The sequence below is a fragment of the Strix uralensis genome, chromosome 2 (genome assembly GCF_047716275.1).
Source record: "Strix uralensis isolate ZFMK-TIS-50842 chromosome 2, bStrUra1, whole genome shotgun sequence".
In the NCBI taxonomy this organism is placed as follows: Eukaryota; Metazoa; Chordata; class Aves; order Strigiformes; family Strigidae; genus Strix; species Strix uralensis.
In genome coordinates this window covers 50182903-50204824 of record NC_133973.1, presented here as the reverse complement: position 1 = coordinate 50204824, position 21922 = coordinate 50182903, and the positions used below count along the sequence as shown (strand labels likewise).

The 21922-nt window shown below is 36.7% G+C and overlaps 1 protein-coding gene across 6 annotated transcripts in view; it reads left to right on the top strand.

Moving 5' to 3' along the window:
* Positions 1-21922, top strand: part of CNKSR2 (connector enhancer of kinase suppressor of Ras 2) — a 218535-nt gene that overhangs the window by 61343 nt on the left and 135270 nt on the right. For all 6 annotated transcript variants that reach the window (XM_074858654.1, XM_074858652.1, XM_074858655.1 and 3 more), the window contains exon 5: positions 13571-13612. In XM_074858654.1, the coding sequence (XP_074714755.1) occupies positions 13571-13612 (42 nt within the window). The remainder of the gene's footprint in view (positions 1-13570; positions 13613-21922) is intronic.

Here is a 21922-nt window from a genome sequence, read left to right as displayed (position 1 = left end):
AGTATTTCTCAGGAATTAGCTCAATATCAATTAATTCTCTTACAAATTCATCCCTATCCATGATACTGCTAATTCGCTATGGTGTAGCTAAATATTTCTCTATGTATATTTTTCAGTGTGAATGAGAGCAAATGTTACTATTTAATACCTTTGAAGAACAGTTTTATCTTTGCCAAAACTGACATGATTTCCCCAATCAGGAAGCGGTTCAGTACATGAATCCATACTTTGAAGTCAGAAGGAGCATTTATGTGCCTACATGTAAGCATGCTCTGAAATTGAATTGGGCTGTAGTCAGAAGAATTATAACGAAAATTCCGTTAGTAGTCCCAAACACATGTGGTTTGATCTCTATTTAAAACAAATGCATTCCAACGTAGCATTCTAAATGTCTTCCCTGAGCTTTTTTTAATATGATAACTGAACACACTGAAAATCCTTATTTTGCTTTCTTAAGCCTGTAAATTGAATGTTTCAGTATCACCTTATCAGGTGTTTTTTCTCAGATTCTGTTTTCTTTTGTATGCAAAGTATTTTACAGTACTTCACTAACAATAATTTATAATTTAATTTAAAATTTTTTTTGTTTGTGAAAGACCTACAGAAGGCAATGTTACAGTTGTTCTTGTAACAGTAGCTAACAACAGATTTTTATAAAGCTTAATGGTTTATTAAAAGATATACAGTCTGTACATTTTCTTATGCCTTTGAATTTATTTTTTTTTTTTAAGACATTCATACAATTTAAAAATAGAACTCTGGTATTCACCTTAGTAACTGAGCACCGGCAGGATTGAAAACTGTTTTTTTTGTGTTGTGTGAGTTACAGCCAACATTGAGATTTATTAACAAAAAATGATTCTTTAGTCAAGATGGAGGAAAAAAGGCTAAAATTAAGCTGGCTTGCTTGAATTCTTTTGCACGTTTTGAGGCTAATTGTAATGTCAGTGTTTCTTCATAGAATTAAGTGTTGTTGGGTTCCCCCCCTCTGTTATCAGTGCTAAATGGATAATGAAGAAAAAAAATGGCAGAATTACACCTCTCTCTCTTATAAGAATCCTAAGAAAAATTTATTCAATGTCTGCTTTAACCTTTAAATAATTAGAAAGGTTGGAGTTATAATACCTACTTAGAGACAGACTTTGGAATAAAATGCAAAATGGCACATACTTTTTTTTAACCATTTCATTTTCTATGTGTGTTGCACATTGCCCAGGACCCAAGTAACAGGCCAGCATGCAGTGGATGTTTGCCTGTGGAAGCAGATTCCTCAGAGCACTGCTAGTTATTACTGTAACCTGCTTTGCATTCACACTAATCATCTGCTTGTATGCAGCTGTTTTATTTTGGCCTAGGGATTCTTTTTCTCCCCCTTAGGACTTTAGGATATTGTTTCATAGGCACTTCCTGCAGGTTTTCACTCTTAATACCATCCTCCTTGCTGATGGCTTATTTAATTCAGGGCTTGCATTGTTGTTTCATTTTTATAATCGACTCTCCCTTGCAGCAGAACACTGGAGGAAAGAAAAAGGATTTAAATAACAAACAAGTCCGTGACACCATCATGAGTTTTGCTACCATTCCGTTGCACTCTCTGCCTTTGTCTCCTACACCTGTCTGCCTCCCCATAGGAATCGAATGCTGAGCATTACCTGTACTCTGTTTACCCTGCAATAAGTAAAAAAAGCCTGTTCTTTCTTGATGGTACAAGATAGGTGTTAAGGGGATATGGGTGTACAGGTTGAGGGGGGTGTGTGTGAGATTGTCTTGGGTTGTGCTTTTTTCCCTTTTGGTTCATTCATGAGTTTAGACTTCTGTTGGCAGAACTGTTCTGGTCACAAATGCATATAAGGAAAAACACGAGTGACTACTTGTCTTTATGGCATCATGAAAGTCTTGCTATTGACTTAGTTGGAGTGTTCAGCTTCAGAGGGTGCCAGAAACTGGTCCTTTTAAAAGTGCTTGTTTTGTTTTAGAAAGGTAGCAGTAGCTACAATGCTAACTGTAAGGAATAGAAGATTTATTGCTTTCTTAGGCAGTCTGTAGGTAGCTTTTATTATCATTCTCAATGCTCTTATTCCTCAGGAACCTATTAAGGTTTCACTAAAGAAGCTTTCTTCTTCAGAATTAAAACCCTGGAAATCATAGGAATATCTGAAAAGTCTAATTTTATATTGACTTTGTAAGTTATCAGACATTTAAAGAAAACTTCACTGCTGAGAACCATAGTTCTTATTATTGTTGTTTAGTAGTGATTATTAGTAGCACTGATCACATGTTTTTTACTTTCCTTAATCAGCTTTCACAATGATTTGCAGTGTTTATTTAGTTTTAAAACCACCGATGTTTATCTCGCAGCTTTAATGTCTTGCGGGATTTACTTAGCAAGATGCTCCAGCAGAAGCATAGCTGTAGGCCTGTAAATACTCCTTTATAAAAGCTTCACTGTAACTACTTCTCTGCCTAAACACATTTTTGAAGAGGGACTATGCAGTGGAAGCAATTCTGTGTAACAAGGGTGGAGATGGAGAACAGTCACTTCTCTGACGTGGATCTGGCTTGCACTGTTGTCACAGAACATACTTCTGACATCATCTGTCTCACAGCAACATTTGGAGGTAAACTCAGATTTTGGATGACCTGAGTGATGCAGTTTGGGAGGTGGTGTTGGGAAAATAGCTAAGACAACCATCCACAAATACTGTGTCTGGACATAGAGGCACCTGGGATTTTTATCTAAAAGCCCTAATTTAGAGCACATACAGAAGTGCTCTGTGCACTGCCTCAGCTGAATGATTTGGAGCTTATTCCCCATTTAAAGGTGTCTGAGATTCGAAAAAGTGTGTTCATATACTCCATGCCCTGATGGGCTTACTTCCCATGCTAGAGGGAGAGTCTTTGTTGGGCTGCTAACCATTGCTGTCTTTCAGATAAAAGATATTGAAAAGAATCACAAATTATTTCTTGAGTAATGCACTGTTTTTGTATGGCATTGCATTTTTTATAATATAATGGCTGTAACTTATGTGACGAATGTTTCAAATATTAAGTCTTACTGAGAAACTAAGTGCAGGCTTGTTTTCCAGTTTAAAGGATAAAAAGGGAACTAACTTTCTTAGCCCCCTGTCTCAACTCAGAATCCAAATGCAATAATATAAAACAGGTCTATTCATTTTGTTAGGACAATATCAAATGCATGAATAGAGAATAATCAATATCCTTAATACTACTGTTACAAAGTAGCTCTCATTTAATCTTTTCTATCACAATTTCTCACTTTTGTTTTAAGTCCTAGTTATTAAGGACTTTAAGGACTTGCTAAATATAGCTTAAAAAATTTTGAGTTTTAGGTCATACCAAGTAGCTAATTACCTCAGGTATCTTTGGCTGATAAACTGACTTTAATAGTTTAGCAGTGTGCATGTTTGATTGGTTCCTCATTAAAGTTCCTTTGCACTTCCAGATTGTTGGGATTTTCAAAGCGATATGTGTTTGATGGAAACAGTTTTGTATTAAATTTTAAAGTTTTTAATTTCAATTTTCAACATTATCCCTTCCACCCCAACTTTGTTATCAAATGCTTGCAGAAAAATCTTTGTTAGCCAACCTGGTAATAATCCCTCCCTCCCCCCCCCCGTTTTAATAAAAATAATTCATGGTGAGGAGGCCATGTTCTTGGAATTTAAAATATATATATGCATGGTACACAGTTTATACAAAATGCCCCATTTCTGATAAGTGTACAAGTAGGAGGGTAAGTGTACAAGTAGGTAGCTAAACAGATGTAGTAAAAAGTTAAAAACAGAACAAAAAAGCCCTCCTTGAAAACAACGCCCAGGCAATATCTGCCTTTAGTACATAGAATCCAAATAGTGTTAATACGAGAGTGTTACAACTCTTTGCAGGTAATGCTGACAGAAATTTAGACTCGCCTTGTATCCTTCAAGTGCTGCTCTTATGCAGGATTTTCTGTTGCATAAGTTTCAAAGCAGTGCTCAGAAATAGTGTTTCAGGATAGGTGTTATCCTCTTCAGTTGTTTTCTTCACATTTAGAAGTCAATGTATAATGTATAAGGTAAAATAGAATTTAAAGGATTGTTGGAAATATGAAAATGTTTTTTGTTTACAAGAAGCTATATCAAAGCAGTTTCAATTTATGCTCTTTAGCAATGTTTTTCTCTTTTTCATAGTAGAGTAGCTTATTTCTCTATAGCACACTTCCATGGAAAATTTCAGATGTAATTTAATGTAATGTAAAAAGTGCCTAAGGTGCTTAACATTGATGCCTTTTTCTGATTCTGGTAGTTTATTTCTTCTATTTTATTATACTTTTTTTTTTTCCTTTGAAATGGCCTACTTGTTGTCTTTTGATTTAAGTTTTGAAGTCCTTTTTGAAATGGGATTAGGCACAGAGTAGCTCAAAGGTTAAAACATCAATAATAGGCTATAGGGATATAAACCACTACTAGAAATAATTTGATGCCTCATTAGTTGTCATTGAGATATATGCTGTAAATAGTTTTTTTTTCCTAAACTTGTGTAGTCTATGATGTGACATTTTCAAAGTAGCTTATGAAGCCACTGCATGCTTTAATAAAAATCTACCCTGTAAAGTCCTGTGAATTTGTTAGCTGTGTTTTCTTTTCCATTCTTAGAGAAAGTAGTTTCTTTTCTCCTTAGATGGAAGAAGAAAAAAATAAACCCCAAAAAGATTGCTGAGCACATAAGAAGCTTTAGTGACCAGAAAGCCAAAATGAGTTGGTGTTGGCTTGTTTGGGTTTTTTGTTTGGTTGTTTTTCTTCCAGATTAATGACTGGCAGCTTCTGAACATGGGAAAAAATGAAACACAAAGCAGAACGATTTGTGGAAAAAAAAGTAGTCTTTTTGATGGGGCATATGCTGATAAACCAATGCAGCTGTTAAATTTTTCCAAGAAAAGGAGCCTGAGTGAGTCAAGGTGACAGTGAAAGAGAGTCAGGGACTGTTGGGTTAATTCATGCACTCATGGAAGCACTTGCAAAAAGTAGCAGAAAGTTGGTGGAAACTGAGATAAAGTGTAGACAGAGGGGAAAAATGTGGTTTAGGATCTTACATGTTTCCTTTTAAATAAAACCTTTTTTTCCTTAGACTGAGTGTTGTGGGCACTGTGTCAGTGTGTGTTAAGTGGCATCACAGTTGCCATTTGAATAGAGGCAGAAAGAGGATATGCCATGCTTCCTGTGTAATTCTTTATAAATGCTAAATTTAATCATTAATGGTGATGGATTAAGATTATGTTGGTTGTATCAGTAGAAGTGAAGACTGATACTCTGCATTTCTTTTACTTTGGAAACTGATTTCCCTTTCCAGAGACTGTAGAGTCTCTATAACCAGGTGCAGTGAAGCAAGATTTCACTTCAGTATAGCGAATTACAGAAACTATGTGTTGCTAAGTAGCTAGTAGAAGACTTGAGCATGAGAAAGTGTAGGGTCAGTCTTTATTTCAGGAATATAATGTGAGGCATGTGTGGGTTTATTTGCTTAAATCCATTAAAAATACATCCAGAATTTCAGATGATCCAATATGAAACATTCAAGTCAATAGCTGAGCCTGAAATACCATCTACCTAAATATCATTACTTTTTCTCAAGTTTGATTAACTTTATTTCCTCTGTTGGCAGAATAACCACCTAGGCACTATATGAAACATGAAATATTTTGCTGCAAATGTGTTTTATAAACCAGAATTCTTTTTCATAACAGTATTAGAGGAAAAGCAGAAGTGAGAAGTTATTTATCTCTAAATGGTCTTGGAAGTGACATTGAAAACTTAAGAACTGCACAACATATCATGCTACAAACTATTTTGCATGTCAGTAAGAAAAGATTTAGTTTTGAATGTATGACGCTTATTTTTCTGAATTAGAGGTCTGGAAAAAAGGGTGTTTTGACTTTGGGCTTTTTCCTTTTGGATGCAACATCTTTGCCTCATTTCCAACCTCTCATCTGTTGATAGTTTCAGTGAATTTTATTTTTACCTGCCAAGAACATTGCTGTGTAGAGAAATCACCCTAAGAGCTGAAATTCAATTTAGACCACGTAAGCATTTAGATTCTAGGAGGATATATGATCAAGTATAAGTGTGATTTTAGTCGGTGCTAAATACTTGCTATGGTTTCTGACCTAATGGTATATATACCAGGTCATTTTAGAAACAGCATAGCAGGAAGAAGTGTTACTCTCTGTATGCAAATTAAGAACTAATATGCGACCAGATCCCAAAGGAAAGCAAGATGATGCCTTTTACAGAAAGGAGGGTAGAAATAATTGGAAATGGAAAATTCCTTCAGAAAGATAGAAGACCTTAGTGTACACATTGCATCTCTCTTAATCCAGCAAGCAATTTTTCCCAGTAGTTGCTTGATCTTTGGGTTATTTATGTAAGTTGCGTTAAATTTTCACATGAAGTATTCTGTTACTATGGTGATAGGTGCCACTCCACACTGATTGTTTAAATAAAATTAAGGCGATTCTTTGTACTCAGTAAGCTGGGTAATTGCTATTAGTTTGTACACAGGGGTTATGAACTTAAAGAACTGCAGGTTCGTTAAATATTCAGGGAAAGGCTCTAGGCTTTTAGAAGCATTGTGTATGTTGCATAGGAAATGTCCTCTTATGTAGCATTTCTTTAATAGCTTGCGTTATATTTTTCACAATAGAGATTTTTTTTCCTCTTCCCTTAGTATCTTACGTGGCGTGTGCTCACCATTCTGTTTTCTCCCATCTCTGTCAGTTCTTGCGCATGTTTCCAATGGGAGAGGACAGAGTGCGTTGTTGCAGATACAGATGAGCTCTGGCTTCAGTGTGGAGGGGCAGGAATCAATGACAGAATGAGGATGCCATAGACCCAGTGGCCAGAAACTTCAGGGATTGAATAATTGTAGCATAAGCGGGAAAAAAAGCAAATATTTCTGAACGGCAGTGGGAAGAAAATCGACAGGATTTGTGTGGGAAGCGAAGAGGAGTTGAAAATGGCACCCAGGTTGTGAGCTTGTGGGACATAAGGTGGTGGAGTTGTTGACAGAGATAGGGAAAGAAGGGGGAGCAGAGGGGGTTTGGGAAGAAACGTGATTTCAGCTTTTCAGCATGCTGCGTTGGAGCTGGTGGCAAATATCCAGAAGGAGATTCTGAACTGTGAATGTGAACAGAAGGGACGAGAGATCTGTGACTCATCTGCACAGAGATGATAATTAAAGCAGCATGATTTTAGGAGGCTGCTGAGCAATAGGGAAGAGGTTGCAGAAAAGGGGAGAGTTGAGGATAGAGCTCCCTGGGACTGTAGCAGTCGGAAGGAGGAGGAACAGCCATGACAGGAGACTCTTTCAGAGCAGTTCTGTGGGAAGAAAGTCAGGGAAAGCACATATTTTGGGGTGACCTCTTAGAAATACAGTATAGGTTTTTAACAATGGCTGTGTAATTCTGAAAATTCATTTTGTATGGCAGCAGCCACAGATTACCTATGCAAGTGTTGGGTTGTTGCATAGCATAAGAGGAGCTTGTTACTGCATTTCAGGTAGTGAGACAGGAAGAAGGTATTTCCCCTTCCCCCTCGTTCTGTTCCAAAGATTTGTAATTGTCAATGCCCCCAGGGCACACACATTTGTATCCAAAGTCCTGCTAGACCTCTTAAAATTTGAGATGTGGTAAAGCACCTCAGGAAGCCTCTGCCTGTGACATGCTCTTAATTCTTCACCTGTTGCCAGAGGAGAATGTTAACTGCTTGCAAGCTTCTGTAGTTTTGGGGGTATTGAAGAGTTTTTTGTTTCTTGTTTTTGTGAAAGGGGGTTGGAGGGGAACGGCTGAACAGAGCTGTGTATCTGTCAATTTGTATTTTATTGTTCCAGTAATTACCCAGACATACCTGTAAATCACAGTCTTAAGCAGAGTTTCCTAATATCCTTCAGTTTTCTAATCGTCATGCTCTATAGAACACAGCATTTCACCATAGCCTATATTATATTGATCAAGTTTATTGTTTCAAAGCTGTCATTGTTTAATCCTGCCATCAACTGTATTGGATATATTTTCCATGCATTTTCTAAGTAGCGAAAGGCTAAATTAACTCAACCTATCTTACCCTTGTGCCTTTTTGGAAATCATGTACCACTATCTTGGTCTGAGAAAAGTGATGAAGGGTAATAATAAATGAAGATAGTATGACAACTATAAAACTTTTACCTTCTTCATGTGTTGGCAAGGCTTTAGAATTTTGTCGTCATTGCTGTTGAGAACTTCTGTGAGAATGTTTGGTAATGACTCCAGCAAACTTCAGTCTTGCCATAGTTTTATTGTTGCTAAGTAGCAAGACTGACAGACCATCCATTTGACATATACTGGTATTAGTCAATTTGAGAAGCAAAAGGATTTAAAGGATGGCTTGGATTAATTCCAACCAGTGGCTACATTGCTCAGGAGAGATTTTATGCCAAAGGTTTGGCAATGCATGAGAGTCTGAACCCTCTTTTAGCAATCATGTAATTCATGATTTTTGTTACAAATAGAGAACTGGAGTTACATAGTTTAGAACATTTTGCATGACATGGTGACAGCAATTCTATCAGACATCTGTTTTTAAGCAGTACATAAAATCTAGCTGTTGCCCTCTTAAAACTAGACATGGAAGATGTGTGGGATTGCTCATGAAAGATGCATTTCCCAGGCAATTTCACTACCACTTTTAAAAATGTGTTCCTAACCTTGCCTACATTTTATCAGCAAAATACTGGTAAAAACAGTGCAATATACACAAACACACACATTGCTTTCGTGTTGCAGTTGGACTGCAGAGGAAAACAAATGAAAAGAACAGTGAAGAAGCTCCACCAGAAACAGCTTGAAAGCTGCCTGGAGAACGAATGCTCTCGTGGCAAGCTCTTGTTCTTTTCAAGTTGCTCCAGTTGACTCCACCTCTGTAGCACCATGCAGCCTGCTTTTGAGCAATGCTACTATTGTATGAATTCACAAAGGATATTTTTGGGCTAACATGTTACCTGAGAATCAGGAGATCTGGTTTTTGTTCCTGACAGTCGTGTAACCTGCTTCTGTATCAGTTCCACCTAGGAAATTTCCTTGCCTTGGAGGAAAAAATAAATTAGGATGACTAATTATAAATGAGCAACTAAGGCATTCTGCTGAACAAGAAAATAGAGTGAAAGAAGTCCATGCCCTCTCTTGAGCACTCTGATCTAAGGATTACTAGAAATGCTAAAATGTTCCTGATTTGTTGCTGAAAGAGCTAATAAACATTTCTGCAATTCTCCCTTTTTGTATCTCTAGCTATCTGTATGTTTATACTTTATTTCCTGAGTTAGCATAATTTTATTCTGAAGTTAAGTCATGGAGTTGACAGGAACTGCCAGGAAGAGTGCAGTGCAGCAGCTGCCTAGAATATGTGGCAAAACCATGAAAAATAACAGCAGTAGTAGAAGTAGTAATGATGGTATGTTTCAAGAATTATAACCTGCAAGTACCCTGAGAGGAGAAGTGTTTAACAGGTAATTGCAACAGGTAATTTGACAGGTTGCTGACTTGGACTTGTAAACCAGATCATAAATACACAAAAATAGTTGTTTTCTGTTGGATATTATCCCATAGTTATCCCATAGTTATAGTACTGGAGAACTGCATAAACATTTTTTCCCTGTGGGATATATAAGCAGTAGGGTGAATTGGCAGGTCTTCTAGATATCAGTACTTCACATTTTGAGTTGAGATTTAATCAACTCGGGTGCAAAGAAAAGGACTAAAAAATAAGAAGAATGATGGTGTAATTAGCTGACCCCATTCCCCACTTCTGTGACATACTAAGACAAATGTTTAAAAAGAAGGCAATAATAGTGAGGGGAGAAGAAAATAAAATGGAAAAATAAAACATCATAAACATTGCTTTTGAAAAATAAGATCAACAAATATTTTTATTTTATATATGTTGCCTCGTGTGAATTGTTCTAGCAATGTGTGGGGCAGTGTGAGGTGAGATGTGTATATTTTGCATCATTGTCACCAGTCAGTACTGTCTAATTCAGTGGGTTTAATTTAAATGTCTTTAGTAAGTATTACTTATGACATTGTGGTAGGACCTTTGCAGATAAAACTTGTAATCTTTGTAGAAATAATGCAGAACCGTGGTTATGAATGTCAGAAGTTCTGGAAGAAATATGTGTGATGCCTCTCAGTTGCAGTGTAGCATAGGTCTTGCTAGTCTTAAAAATAGGTTTAAAATGATACTAGTGTTGAAAGTGCAGAAGAACCCTCTCCCTGATTGTTGTGGTTTTGTTCGTGCTCTTCTTGCCTTCCTCCCTTACTGCATGTTTTTTTCTTTTTCTTCCAGTTTTGGACCTTATGTTTCCCGTTTTTTTAGGATCTTAGCCTAGTTCCAGCTGCCTGCACAAAGATTACTTTTGCCATTTTTGTTGCATGAGGCAGAGCTGGAAAGAGTGACCATGAAAATCTGATACTTGTAATTAAGTTGTTCCATCATATTCCCCTTTTATTTCTCTTTCTTTGCAGGTGATATTGTCTGAAACTGCTACTGGCCAATATTTCACTACATCTTCAGGAAGTATAAATTAACACAGAAATGCTTTTGTTGCTTTATTAGCAATATGCATTACTAATATTTTAGAAAATAATTTAGAAAAAAATTTAGAAGATAACCTTATTGCTGTTTCAGCTGAAGTTTTGTAGGTTGTTTAGATGATGATCATATAGCCTAGCTTTAATTATAGCTTGTCAGTGAATATACGTGTGAAGTTCAGAGAATAAACAGGTAAAACATCTCCTTGTGTATTTCAGTTCAGGGGTAATCACAGTATTGTTTCACTGAGTAGCAAATTGTTAGCTTGTGTAGGAGTAAAGCTTGGTTGCAGGTTTTTTGTGTGTTCCTGCTTTTCTAAAGTAGAAAAAAGTTGATGTTAAACTTGTGTGTGATCTGTTTCTTACCTTAATTGCAATGTTTTGATACTGTGGTTAAACAGATATTTAAGAAAATCTTTCAGGAGTAAGATATGGGCTTGTAGTCTAGGTGTGGAAGGAAGAGATGTTCTGCAGCTGTGGGTGGTATGCTATTAAGAATACAAATTTATTGCTAATTGTATGGTTAGTGACTCTTTTTATAGTTCTCAGGTGCTTTAAGCTCTTTTAGTTGAAATGAAATGGGTATGAAAAAGCAATAATTGTAAATGGTAAAGGCCCCCAGTAATAAGCATTCAGCATATCATTCTACCTAAGGGATGTTTGAAGAGGGTGGGCACAGTTATCCTAAGCACTTGCTTAAAGATAAAGCACAAAGCAGTGGAGTGACTTTAAAAATCAAAGGGGAAATAAACTGTTCACTGAAAGTGACATGTAGGTTTTGCTCTTGGGATCATTCAGAAGCAGTCTCAGCCCTGATCTCTAGGGATGGCTGCAGGAAGTTAAAATGAGCTTGCTACGATGCAGGGATCAGCTCGGTGACCTTTTCTAGGTTTCTTTGAATCCTAGACTTCAGGGCTGCTCTGGGCTATGCCAGCATTCATCTTTGCATTCCTGCATATTTCCCTGAGTTCATGGTTGAATTATGTTTAGTTGGATGTCATTCATATATGGAAAAAGTATATTGTGGAATTGTTTTTTTACTTAAGCATTGCATTTGCTCTCCTCCACTTTTTTCTGTCTTTTATGGTTTACTGAACTGTTAATTTTTCTCATACCTGAATATGAAGACATAGCATCAACAATCAGCTGTCTGCTATGCGATGAACTCATTTAGGAATTCCTCTTCCCAGACCCTGGATTTGAAGGGACCTATGTGTTGAGGAGAGAATTTAAGGGTGAAGCCACCTGCCCCTGTACATAGACTGAATGCCTGAGGAGTTTTCCACTTACTTTAGTGTCTTTTGTAGATTCAGAAACATTTTTTTTTTTTTATGGTTTGTCAGAAATAAATGTATTTCTTTAGCTTCTTTCATGACTGTGTGGAAGAGTTTCATTTCAAGGACGTAGCAATGTTTCTCTGTTATTCATTGTTTTCTTGGTTGTAATAAACCTCTACAGCATTTAAGAACCCAGGGTCCTTCCCTTAGTAGTGAGACTTCTCAAACAGTATCCTCTTTAAGCTGAATGTTTAACCTTACAGTAAATTCTTTCTATTACCAATTAAATAATTGTCTGCTTAAGAGCATGTCTCTTTTTTTTCAATGTAAATGTTGCAATCCCTTCCTGCTATTTTTGCAAAATGATTCATAAGAAACCATTCAGAACATAGATGTATCCAGATTGAAAAATGTTACATGCCCTCCCACATATAACAATGAAATGTGTGTTTTGCTACTAAGATTGCAAATACTTCATTGATGTCTGCATATAATTAAACGTGTTAGATTTTCTTTCCGGCTGTACTTACTGGCAAATGTTTCCTGAATGTCAACAGCTGCTATTAGGAAAATACTCCCTGATCAACCTGCTGCTTCTGCATAGGTTGCTTTGTATAAAGCTTAAGAATACATTGGCTTTTCTTGCCTGAGTAACACTAGAAGCATTTTATGGATTAAAAAATCACTTTTTTAAAGCAGTTGTGTAGAACAAAATTGTTTTTCTAACAGGATAAACTGATTTAAAAATAAGATGTAAAGCATGAAAACTTAGTCATGTTTTTCATGTGGGTTATTAGGTAGGATATAAAGCATCCGTTCTAATCAGAGCTTGCACTAATTATAGTAAAGCTACAGCGTATGATGAAATTAGTAAAGAGTGGTTCTTTCACCAATGTTCGTTGGATTTCATGTGTTCTCTGCCTTGCTAATTCCATTTCTCTACATCCACTGAGATTTTGGCCTGTCAGAAAAACTTTCACAGCCCCCAGCCTCCCATCTGTTAGTCTTGCTTATAGACACTGCCTCACATGCTACATAAGGTGACAACAATGTGCATGCAGTCCCCAGCAGGCTGTATGTAATAAGATGGTCCGACTCAAGTTTCCTGTGAGTTTTGTATTCCGCATTTGTCTTCCATCCCATTGCATGGAGTGTTATAAACAATCAGTGGTTCCCTTTTCTCTTCTTCCTCCTCCCAGGGTTTTCCTGCTCTTCTTTGGCAGGCTGTGCAAACGTGTCAGTTCAGCTCAGCTCAGCAGGAATTGTTCAGCTTAGTTTTCTTTCTTAATAACTTAAGACTATTGCTGGTACCTCTGTTTTTCAGTGTTACCACTAGAAATGGGTTATTTGGGTCTGTGGTCAGGGACTGGCCACCTGTCTGGCATACATGTGACCAGCTCGTATGTGCCAAAAAGATGTAAAGTGGAGGAAAATCGTTACCTGTCTCAGGGAAGGAAGCAACAGGAACTAGTGAATAGATACTAACATTGACCAATATTTCCTTTGTGTGGTGGCTTCACACTTTGGTTATGTGAAACTTTCTGTTGTGATAGAGGCTTTGAAATCCTTTGTTTCATCCTGAAGACTTTTCAATTCAGTTAATTCTTTTTAAGGGTAAATCTAGGAAGGGTGAATGATTGGATCAATTTAACCTGCCTTTTCTGCTTTACTTTTTCAGGATTGCACAGTATATGAAACAGAGAATAAAATTCTTCATGTGGTGAGTAGTATTTGGATTTCTATTAACAATTATTATTTGTATAGACTACATAGAATTATAGAGCTGTGTGTTTTGTGCTTTTTCTATCCAGTGGCAATGACTGAGTGAATGTATGGAGCTACTTGTGAATAGGTAATGAGGTTATGGAAGCCAAACTTGGCATATGAGAAGCCAGGAACTTTGCAAGGGCTTGTGTTTGTCTGGCTCAGACCCATCTGTTATCTATAAACCATAGTCAGAAGAATGATTTTGAAAAATCGGGTTTTTTTGAGAGAGAGTTGTTTGCTACGCTTCTATGAAATCATGTGTATTTATGTTAGTGATATAGCTTCCTTTATACAGCTTTATTCCTCATAGGAGCACAGAGCTAGCCTAGTGATAGGAAAGTTAATGCATTTCTTTCCTTTTGAATTCTCAGCATAAATATAAGGGTCTATTCCCAGAATCTGTAATGCTGTTGATAATAACTAGAGCAGATGAAAGTCATCAGGGCATCAGAACACAAGAGTTTCAAAGGCTGGTACTTTGTTGGATGGAGAGTCCAAAGCTTGAGTAAACTTTGTCTGAAAGCTGCACCTAAGTTTTAGATATGAAATTGTGTTTCATGTTGTGGCTGTAGTTTAGTGAGTATTAAGTTAACCCAGAGCTTGTTTCTAAAAGTGAGATATGAAGGTGTTCTTCCTAAGAGTGCGTAATGAGTTGGTTTAATTTATTCACTGTATTTCACATTTAGGTAGGTTTTGATATGTTACTGTTCTTATTACCGGAGCTTAAGCTTTTCTTTATTTTAAAAGGTGAGCTTCCCAGTAAATTTTGCTATATTTTTTTTTTTTTTTCCAGTGCTTCCACATGAAATGGTTTTGATGCTTTGATTTCACAGTGATGTGGAATAAAACATCTCCTTGTATTTTCAAGTTTCACTGACATTTTTCCCCTGTGGGACACAAAGAATTAGCAATTTTAGTGAGGCTGACATCATCATCATCTTTACTAGGCTGATCTCTGCAAGTATTTAAGTAATGAAGTTTTTAATTGCATAATCTTGGCAAAAGTTGAAGTGCTGTAAGTTTGAAATCATTATATATAGCCTGGTTTTCAATACATGCTTGTTTTCTGCTGTGAGAGCCAAGAGTTCTGACATCTGCTATACACAGTATATATCTTTTACAAATTAGCACAAAGGATTGTAAAGGGAGCTGGCAGTGATTAGAGCTGATGAAGCATCAGTTAATATAGTCTTCAACAGAAAATTTTGAGGAAGTTGAGAGGGATTTATTTAAGGGTGCACAAACTTGAGACGGGTTTCAAAAGTTATATTACCTGACCTCATTCAGACTCACATAGGCTTATTTTTTTAATGCACAGTAACTTCATTGTGGTGACAAGTGGACATATGTATTATTGTGGAGAGCTTAATTAGCTCCTACGATTAGTGCTCAGGCTTGTGAGGAAACATGAACAGTGTTGAATGTTTCACTGAAGCCTAGGAGTAAAAATTACTGTATGTATTACATGTAACTTGGATCATTTCTGACCATGTTGCATTTCAGCTGATGGATGGGATCTTATGGGGCAAAAGCTGACCAAAAGCAATTGAGAAAAGACATAAATCTGTGATTGAGTAATTAAAAGATGGGATTTGAAATAATATTTTGAATTCGAAAGGGAGTATTTTACATGTGCAGCTGAAAAGGCTGATGATGGAATTGAAAGCAGTCATGATTCCCTCTAACCCTTCTCCTTGGAAGACAGAAAAAGGTGTTGTGGCTTTAGCCCATTAGACAATCTGGGGAGGAGCAATCTAACAGGTAAATTAAAAAAACAGGGGAAAAGCCTACTGATGTCAGGATCTTGAGAGTGTGCATGGTATTTTTATGCCAGTGACAAAGAAGGCAGAACGTTAGATACCTTATGAGAGATAAATATTTGAATGCATGAGAACAAACTAAATTAAGATGTTCTAGAGGGGGATTAAGAATTTAAATCTCCTGTTACAGGCTGCATCCAGTAAATTTAGAGGTGAATGTTAAAAAGAAGGTTTTCTGATCTGAAAAGAATAGTAGTAAACTTTGGTAAAGGTGTAGAAAAAATCTTGTATGAGAAATGCTGGGAGAACTAGGAAAGAATTGGAGGAGAGAACATGTACGCGGATATAGAGAAAGTAAATTCTGTCTTCTTAAATTCAAAGACCATTAAATGCAAGTCCATTTTCTGAGTACGTTTCCCATCTGCAATCTGTGCAAACTCCTGGAGGTAACAGAAATGGTGTCTGGCCAGCATCACATCCAGATGCCTTTGAATGATCGGATACCAACATATAACTGTGTTTGCTGGAATGACTTAGAGGGGAAATTGAATTCAAAGCCGTGGGCTCACCCTGTATGATTTCATGAGCCACATTCTCTTCATGACACAAGGAAACAAGGTTCTTCACAAAAGTGAAAGGCAATGACTTACATCTAATTAGCAATGCATTCAATTAGCCTAAGGAAATCCTTGTTGCAAAGTATTGTTCCCACTAAGGATTGAAGTCAATTTCAAGAGATCCTTCTTACATAAGTAAAAAAGGAGTACAACTACAGAAATGAAAAGAAATTAAATGACAGTTATGTACTGTTATTCTTCAGGACACCAATAAATTTACCACCTTAGGAGCAGATCATTGGATCAAAATAGTTGATTTTTGTCCACATTACCTATTGGTGGTCCACTGGCTTACTTCAGATTGAAACTCTGTTCTGGGTTGAACATCTCCATTGCTCACATGGCTGAAAGTGTTATCTTGGACTCATGTGCCATGGTTCAGGGCTGGATCTCTGTAAGCACACGTTTCCTATGGGGATGCTGCCCGTTCCCCCTGGAGCAAGCCTACTTGGTGCCAAATCAGGGGGCAAGAGGGTGTGTGGGCACAGGCAGGGGATGTGAGACCATTCTGCTGCTATTCAAGTGTATACATGGGTAACTCCAAAGTTAACCCATCACTGAGTGTTCATGTTTTTCCTCTAAAGGATGGTACAGTAGGGAACATCCCTCACCAAGGGCAAGATCCTCAATTAAATGACTGATTGGTTTGCTTTAATTAGGTAGGGCAAAAAATAGTTAATGTGCTCATATTCTAATGGCAGTCATTTCTTTTGAAAAGCAAATGAATGCCCTCTTTTTCAGAGATGGCAGTGTGGGTGTTCATGTGGAGAGACTGCTGAATCACCTTGTCCATAGATAGCATGTTTTAACGTCGATAAACTTATTCAGATGTTAGTTTTTTAGACATCAATGATGTATTTAAGAAATTGTATTCTGTGGAGACAGGACTGTATAGTTTCAGCATATGTTCAAGAAAGACATATTTTTGTTTACTCCAAGCAATTTGAGTTTCAAACGCTATATAAAAATGTTTTGATTGTCACTCACTATATTAGCTTAAATAGTAAACTAATTGGTGTTATTCAACTAAACACATAAAATGTATCTAAGGGAAAAAGGCCTTATGGAAACCTGATGAAGTTTTAAGAAGAAATTACCTACTTCAGCTCATTTATTTCTTCTAAATGGAGTTGCAAAGTGTGTCTGGGAAAAAATGTCTCTTTTTTAATTTTCTGCTCTAGAATTGCAGATGTTTTGAAACAATTATTTTAAAGACAACTCTATTCCTTAAAGTTGGGTTGTTTTTTTTTTTTCTGTGAATTCATTCACACAAGCACTTGGTTTCTGTGGAATAAGAAGCATAAAACCACACAGGAATAATGTGTTGGGTTTTGCTCATTAAAATGTTGATGCTTCTGAAATATTCATGAATACAGAGAAATGCTTCATATTTCTGCTACTTCATTTCTCAGTGTTTTTTCCAGGTTACCTTTTGCGCAGTAAGCAATGTAATAAGTAAATAAATAAATGTAATAATTTATTAATCGAAACAGAAAATGAATATCACCAGAAAATAATACCAACAGAAGTATATGGCAATAGAAAATATTAACTTAAGAAGAACAGGTTTTAAAATACAGTGGGCCTAAATATGAAAGGATAAGCCATAAGTGTGATGTTTGCTTCAAAATTGGAAATTAGTATGCTCTTACTAGTTTATATTTAGAGTTTTTATATTTATTTAACTTGAGATGATAAAATATATGGAAAACCGCTCAACTTAAAAGGGTATCAGTTCTGTTTATTTGGGGAGTTATAAGTTAATCATTGTGAAAGTTTGAATGGAACTTTAAAATCTTTGAAGAATAATTCATTGATTCCATCCAGCTATACAAGGCTGTGTATGATGGAAATATCTAGTTCAGATTAATCCACGTGAAGCAGTAGAGTATTAAAGTGAGAGCAAAGAACGAAGGGCTAATTATAGAAAGTAGAATCTGGGTTCCAGTCAGATTAATAATAATTTTTAACTGGATTTTCTTTTGACTTTAATTCTATAAAAAAAGAGGATGTTTTCCTAAGGAATTTCACTTTCTTAAAATTACACTGCTTTTCCTGAAAAAAAATACAGTTTTATTGAGTTGGAAAACTGTAGAAAGTAGAACCACAGAGTGAAGTTAATATTCAGAAGTTTTTGAGAAACAACGAGCTATTTAAATTAAAAGAGAGTTACTAAATTGAAAAAGAAAAGAACAAGTAATGGATCAGAATGCTTTCTTTTTGCGAAGAGCCTTGCAGAAACTACAGTGATGATAATTCATTCCTGCCCACTACATTTGAATATTTGTTATAGAACTATAATCAACTAAAAATGCATCATCAAAGGTATCATTTTTATAGTCTTATTAAAAAAAAAATAAAAAGAAAAAGTAACACCTTCTTCCTTTCAAGAGTCTCTACCTTGCTAATTGGACCCAGCAAACTTCTTTCTAATAGAAGCCTCCCTTTTTGCATCCAAAATAAGATTTAGTTCACTGTTTAAAATTCATGTATATACAAATGCAAGTCCAGGCCCAGCTGGTTCTAAGATTGCTGGAGTTACTGATGTATTTCCTACAGTACAACTAATGTTTTGGATGAAAATTAATTGATTAATAATTATTTGCTTTGGCTTAAGCTAACTAGACTTCATCCTGAATGCTCGTGTAGCAAGTTGCTTCATCTCAGTCAGTTGTAACTAACTGAGCTTTTTTTTTTCCAAACAGATTAAATTTAACTTTGTCAAGACCTTTTTTTTCTTAATTTTGAATGTCTGTGGGTATTATTGGCATCCTATTGCTCATTCAAATGACGTAGGTGAGAGAGTTGATGGGGAAGGCTGGTAATTTTCTTGCCCTCAGCCCTAGGAATGTGTTTTAGCCAGGATGCTTCAGTATTGCAAATACTTGGCAAGATAGACTTAAGTTTGGTCACTAGTCTGTGTAAAATTATGGACAGGAACAAACACAAGTCTCTTCGCTTGACCGGAAATGCTTGGTGACCCTGGAGCTGCCCGAATTGAACAGATAACAGCTGAAGAGGATTGGCCACAGCTTGTGGAGGCCTCTGAAGCTAGCCATGTCCCTAAGTACTTCCACTCTGCTGCAGAAGACAGACGTTTTCCCAGCACAAATTGAAGTAGTCACAGAGAATCAGAATGGATGCAAATCTGATTTAGTCATCTTTAGGTCCTCATCCCCCTGGCTGAAAGAAGGAGCAATTGTGGAAAATCTATTAGAAATTGGTACACGACAGTCCAAAAATACAGGTAGAAACTTAGTATTCTTTTTCATTCTTCATGCTCTGGGGTGAAAACTAGTTGCCTACTGCGTTAAAGAAAATATTTCCCTTTGAATTTCTACCAAACATCTAGATGCTGTGTAGTGATATTTTGTATACCCCTTTGAATCATTTAGCTTTGCACATAAAGACTGTGGGGTAGCTTTAATCTGCAATTATAAGTTTGTCACTGAACAGAGAGGAGAATTTATTACTAAAGTGCGGTGATGAGTTACCGCAAAAGAGAACTGAAGTCATTGCTGTAAGGTTTGTAGTGAGAACAGGGACTGTATGACAAAAGGAGAAAATGTAATCATCTGTTGATTTTTCTTTTGTAAGTTGCTTTTTTTTTTTTGGCCTGGCCAAATCCTTTTCCTTTTTTCAGATACCTTGCACACTGAAAGCTGAGTGCAGTTTGAGAAAGACTGGGCATTTTTAATGCCTGCTGATTTTTGTCAGAGCAATTGGATGCTCATCTTCCTGTGTGTCTTACTGTAGCTAGTACCGCATTGCGGGCAGGGAATCAACAGTTAACAAGAGATAAAGGATCCTGATCTTGTTAAAAGTGTTTACATAAACAGAAATGTAGCTTTACAAAGTAACAAAAGGTAACTACCATTTGAGAGAAAAGGTGAGTTGTACTGTTATCCGATTTTAGTGAAACTAAAATACACATCTATGATACACCATCTGCTGAATAGTTACACTGAAAAATAATGCGTTTGTAAATTGTTAGGAACAAAATGAATAGCAAAAGTGTGCTGTTTGTGTGCTTTTCTTCCACTCAAATTACTTGAGTAGCTTACATGCAAAATATTATGTCAGACCATTACTTTCCATCAAATAAAATAAGAATTCAATAACTTTTTATTAATAAATAATAATAATAGAAATGTAATAATAAACACACCTGTTTTTCTCACACCTACATAATTTGTGAAATTGGCTTTGCATCTGCCAAGGTGAAAGCTCCAGTGAAGTCTTGCGAGCTTAGGGAAAATTTAGCCAAGGTAGAAGCGAACTAGCATTGAATATAACTTTAGATTTAGGCAGAGTTGTTGCTTGAATGAATATGGAATGAACCTGATGAGGCACAGTGTGCACTGTTTAGGAAGAGGAGCATAGAGGAGTCAAAGGCAGTTTACTTGAGAACTTTCTAAATACAATAGCATGTTGCCTCCATTAAATTAACGTTGTTCCTGTGCCATGTGGCAGCATCTTTGCCATGGAAGATCCGCTGAATAGGTCCAAGGTTTTTTTCCATAAAGAGGCCTAATGGGGAGGAGGCATGCTCCTGAAAAGGCTGTTTTGTCTGTGTGCTGATTTATGCTGATTGGCATATCAAAAAGCCTTGGACAATGAAGTCAATGACAGTAATCTGGGCAGGAACTGGTCGGTAACTACATTCAGAGCCACTGATTTAGCTGTGTTGTAAACTTACACAGCTGTACCCTTATGAATATGTCCCAGAGCCATTCAAGGTCCCATATGTTGCTGGGGCTGAATTTCCCTCCTCCTTCATCTCCCATCCTCCACAGACACACACACAAAACCAACCCACAAACTGTGAATGAGATGTTTCTGAGAGTAAAGGCAAGGAAAAATGCATTAGTTTACTTGTGTCAGCCTCGGGACCTGTTTCCAGTGAGAGCCTGTGTACCCTGTCTTTTCAGTGGGGAGAGGATGGATACCTGCTGTGTAAGAGTGGGCCCCTTGCTGTCCTGTCTCTGAGCAAGCTCAGAGATCATGACAATTTGCCATTCACACAAGCCCAATAGAAACTTGATCCTACTTACAGTCCAACTCTTTACCCAAGAAATATTTAACCAAAATTATTTAAATGTGTAATAGTTAAGGGGAGCTTGTAAGATTCTGTAAGTATTCTAACACAAACAGGCTTCTTATACTTTCAGAAGAAATCTAGAGTTGTTAGATATTTTCTTGTAGCAGCTGAAAGTTTTGGATGGTTGGGCAGAACCAAGGCCTATCTTCTAAAAAAATGGCTGTTTGTTCCCTAGGTCTTGAAATTATGCTGGAAGAAGAAAACTGAAATAAAATGCATAGTACTCTGAAATTAGATGAGTAGTTTCATTAAAAAAAAATTAGCTAGTCATTCCTTGGAAGTGCAGGCAACGTGAATAAGCCAGTTTGCTATGCAATAGCAGTGCGTCTTAAATTCAGAATCCTCCTGCAGCAAACATCCTTTACCTTTCAAAGGAAAAGACATTTCTCACAAGCAATGAAATAAGTTTGCTGGACAAAACTACTTCATAATTACTAAGCAGATGATGTTGTGATTAGTTCTCACTATCTGGAGTGACTGTTTCTTGAGAAACTCTCTTTATGGGTGCATTTAGTTCACGGTATGTTGTCTTACTGAATCGCTCAGGTCTGCTAGTGCTCTATTAGGAAAAAAAGCTGATTCTGTTGGTCAGAAACTGAGAGAAGTAATTTAAGAACTTCCGTTTTCACTTTTCTGCACCTTCTATTTTTTCTTCTGTTTCCAGTCACGTCTAACAGTAATATATGGTAAAAAACCCGATAACATTCAATGGAGCTTTAAAAGTTCTCGGTCTTCAACTTTTGTCTTCACTCTGGTGAGATCTGGGCACTCATGAAGTGGAGGAG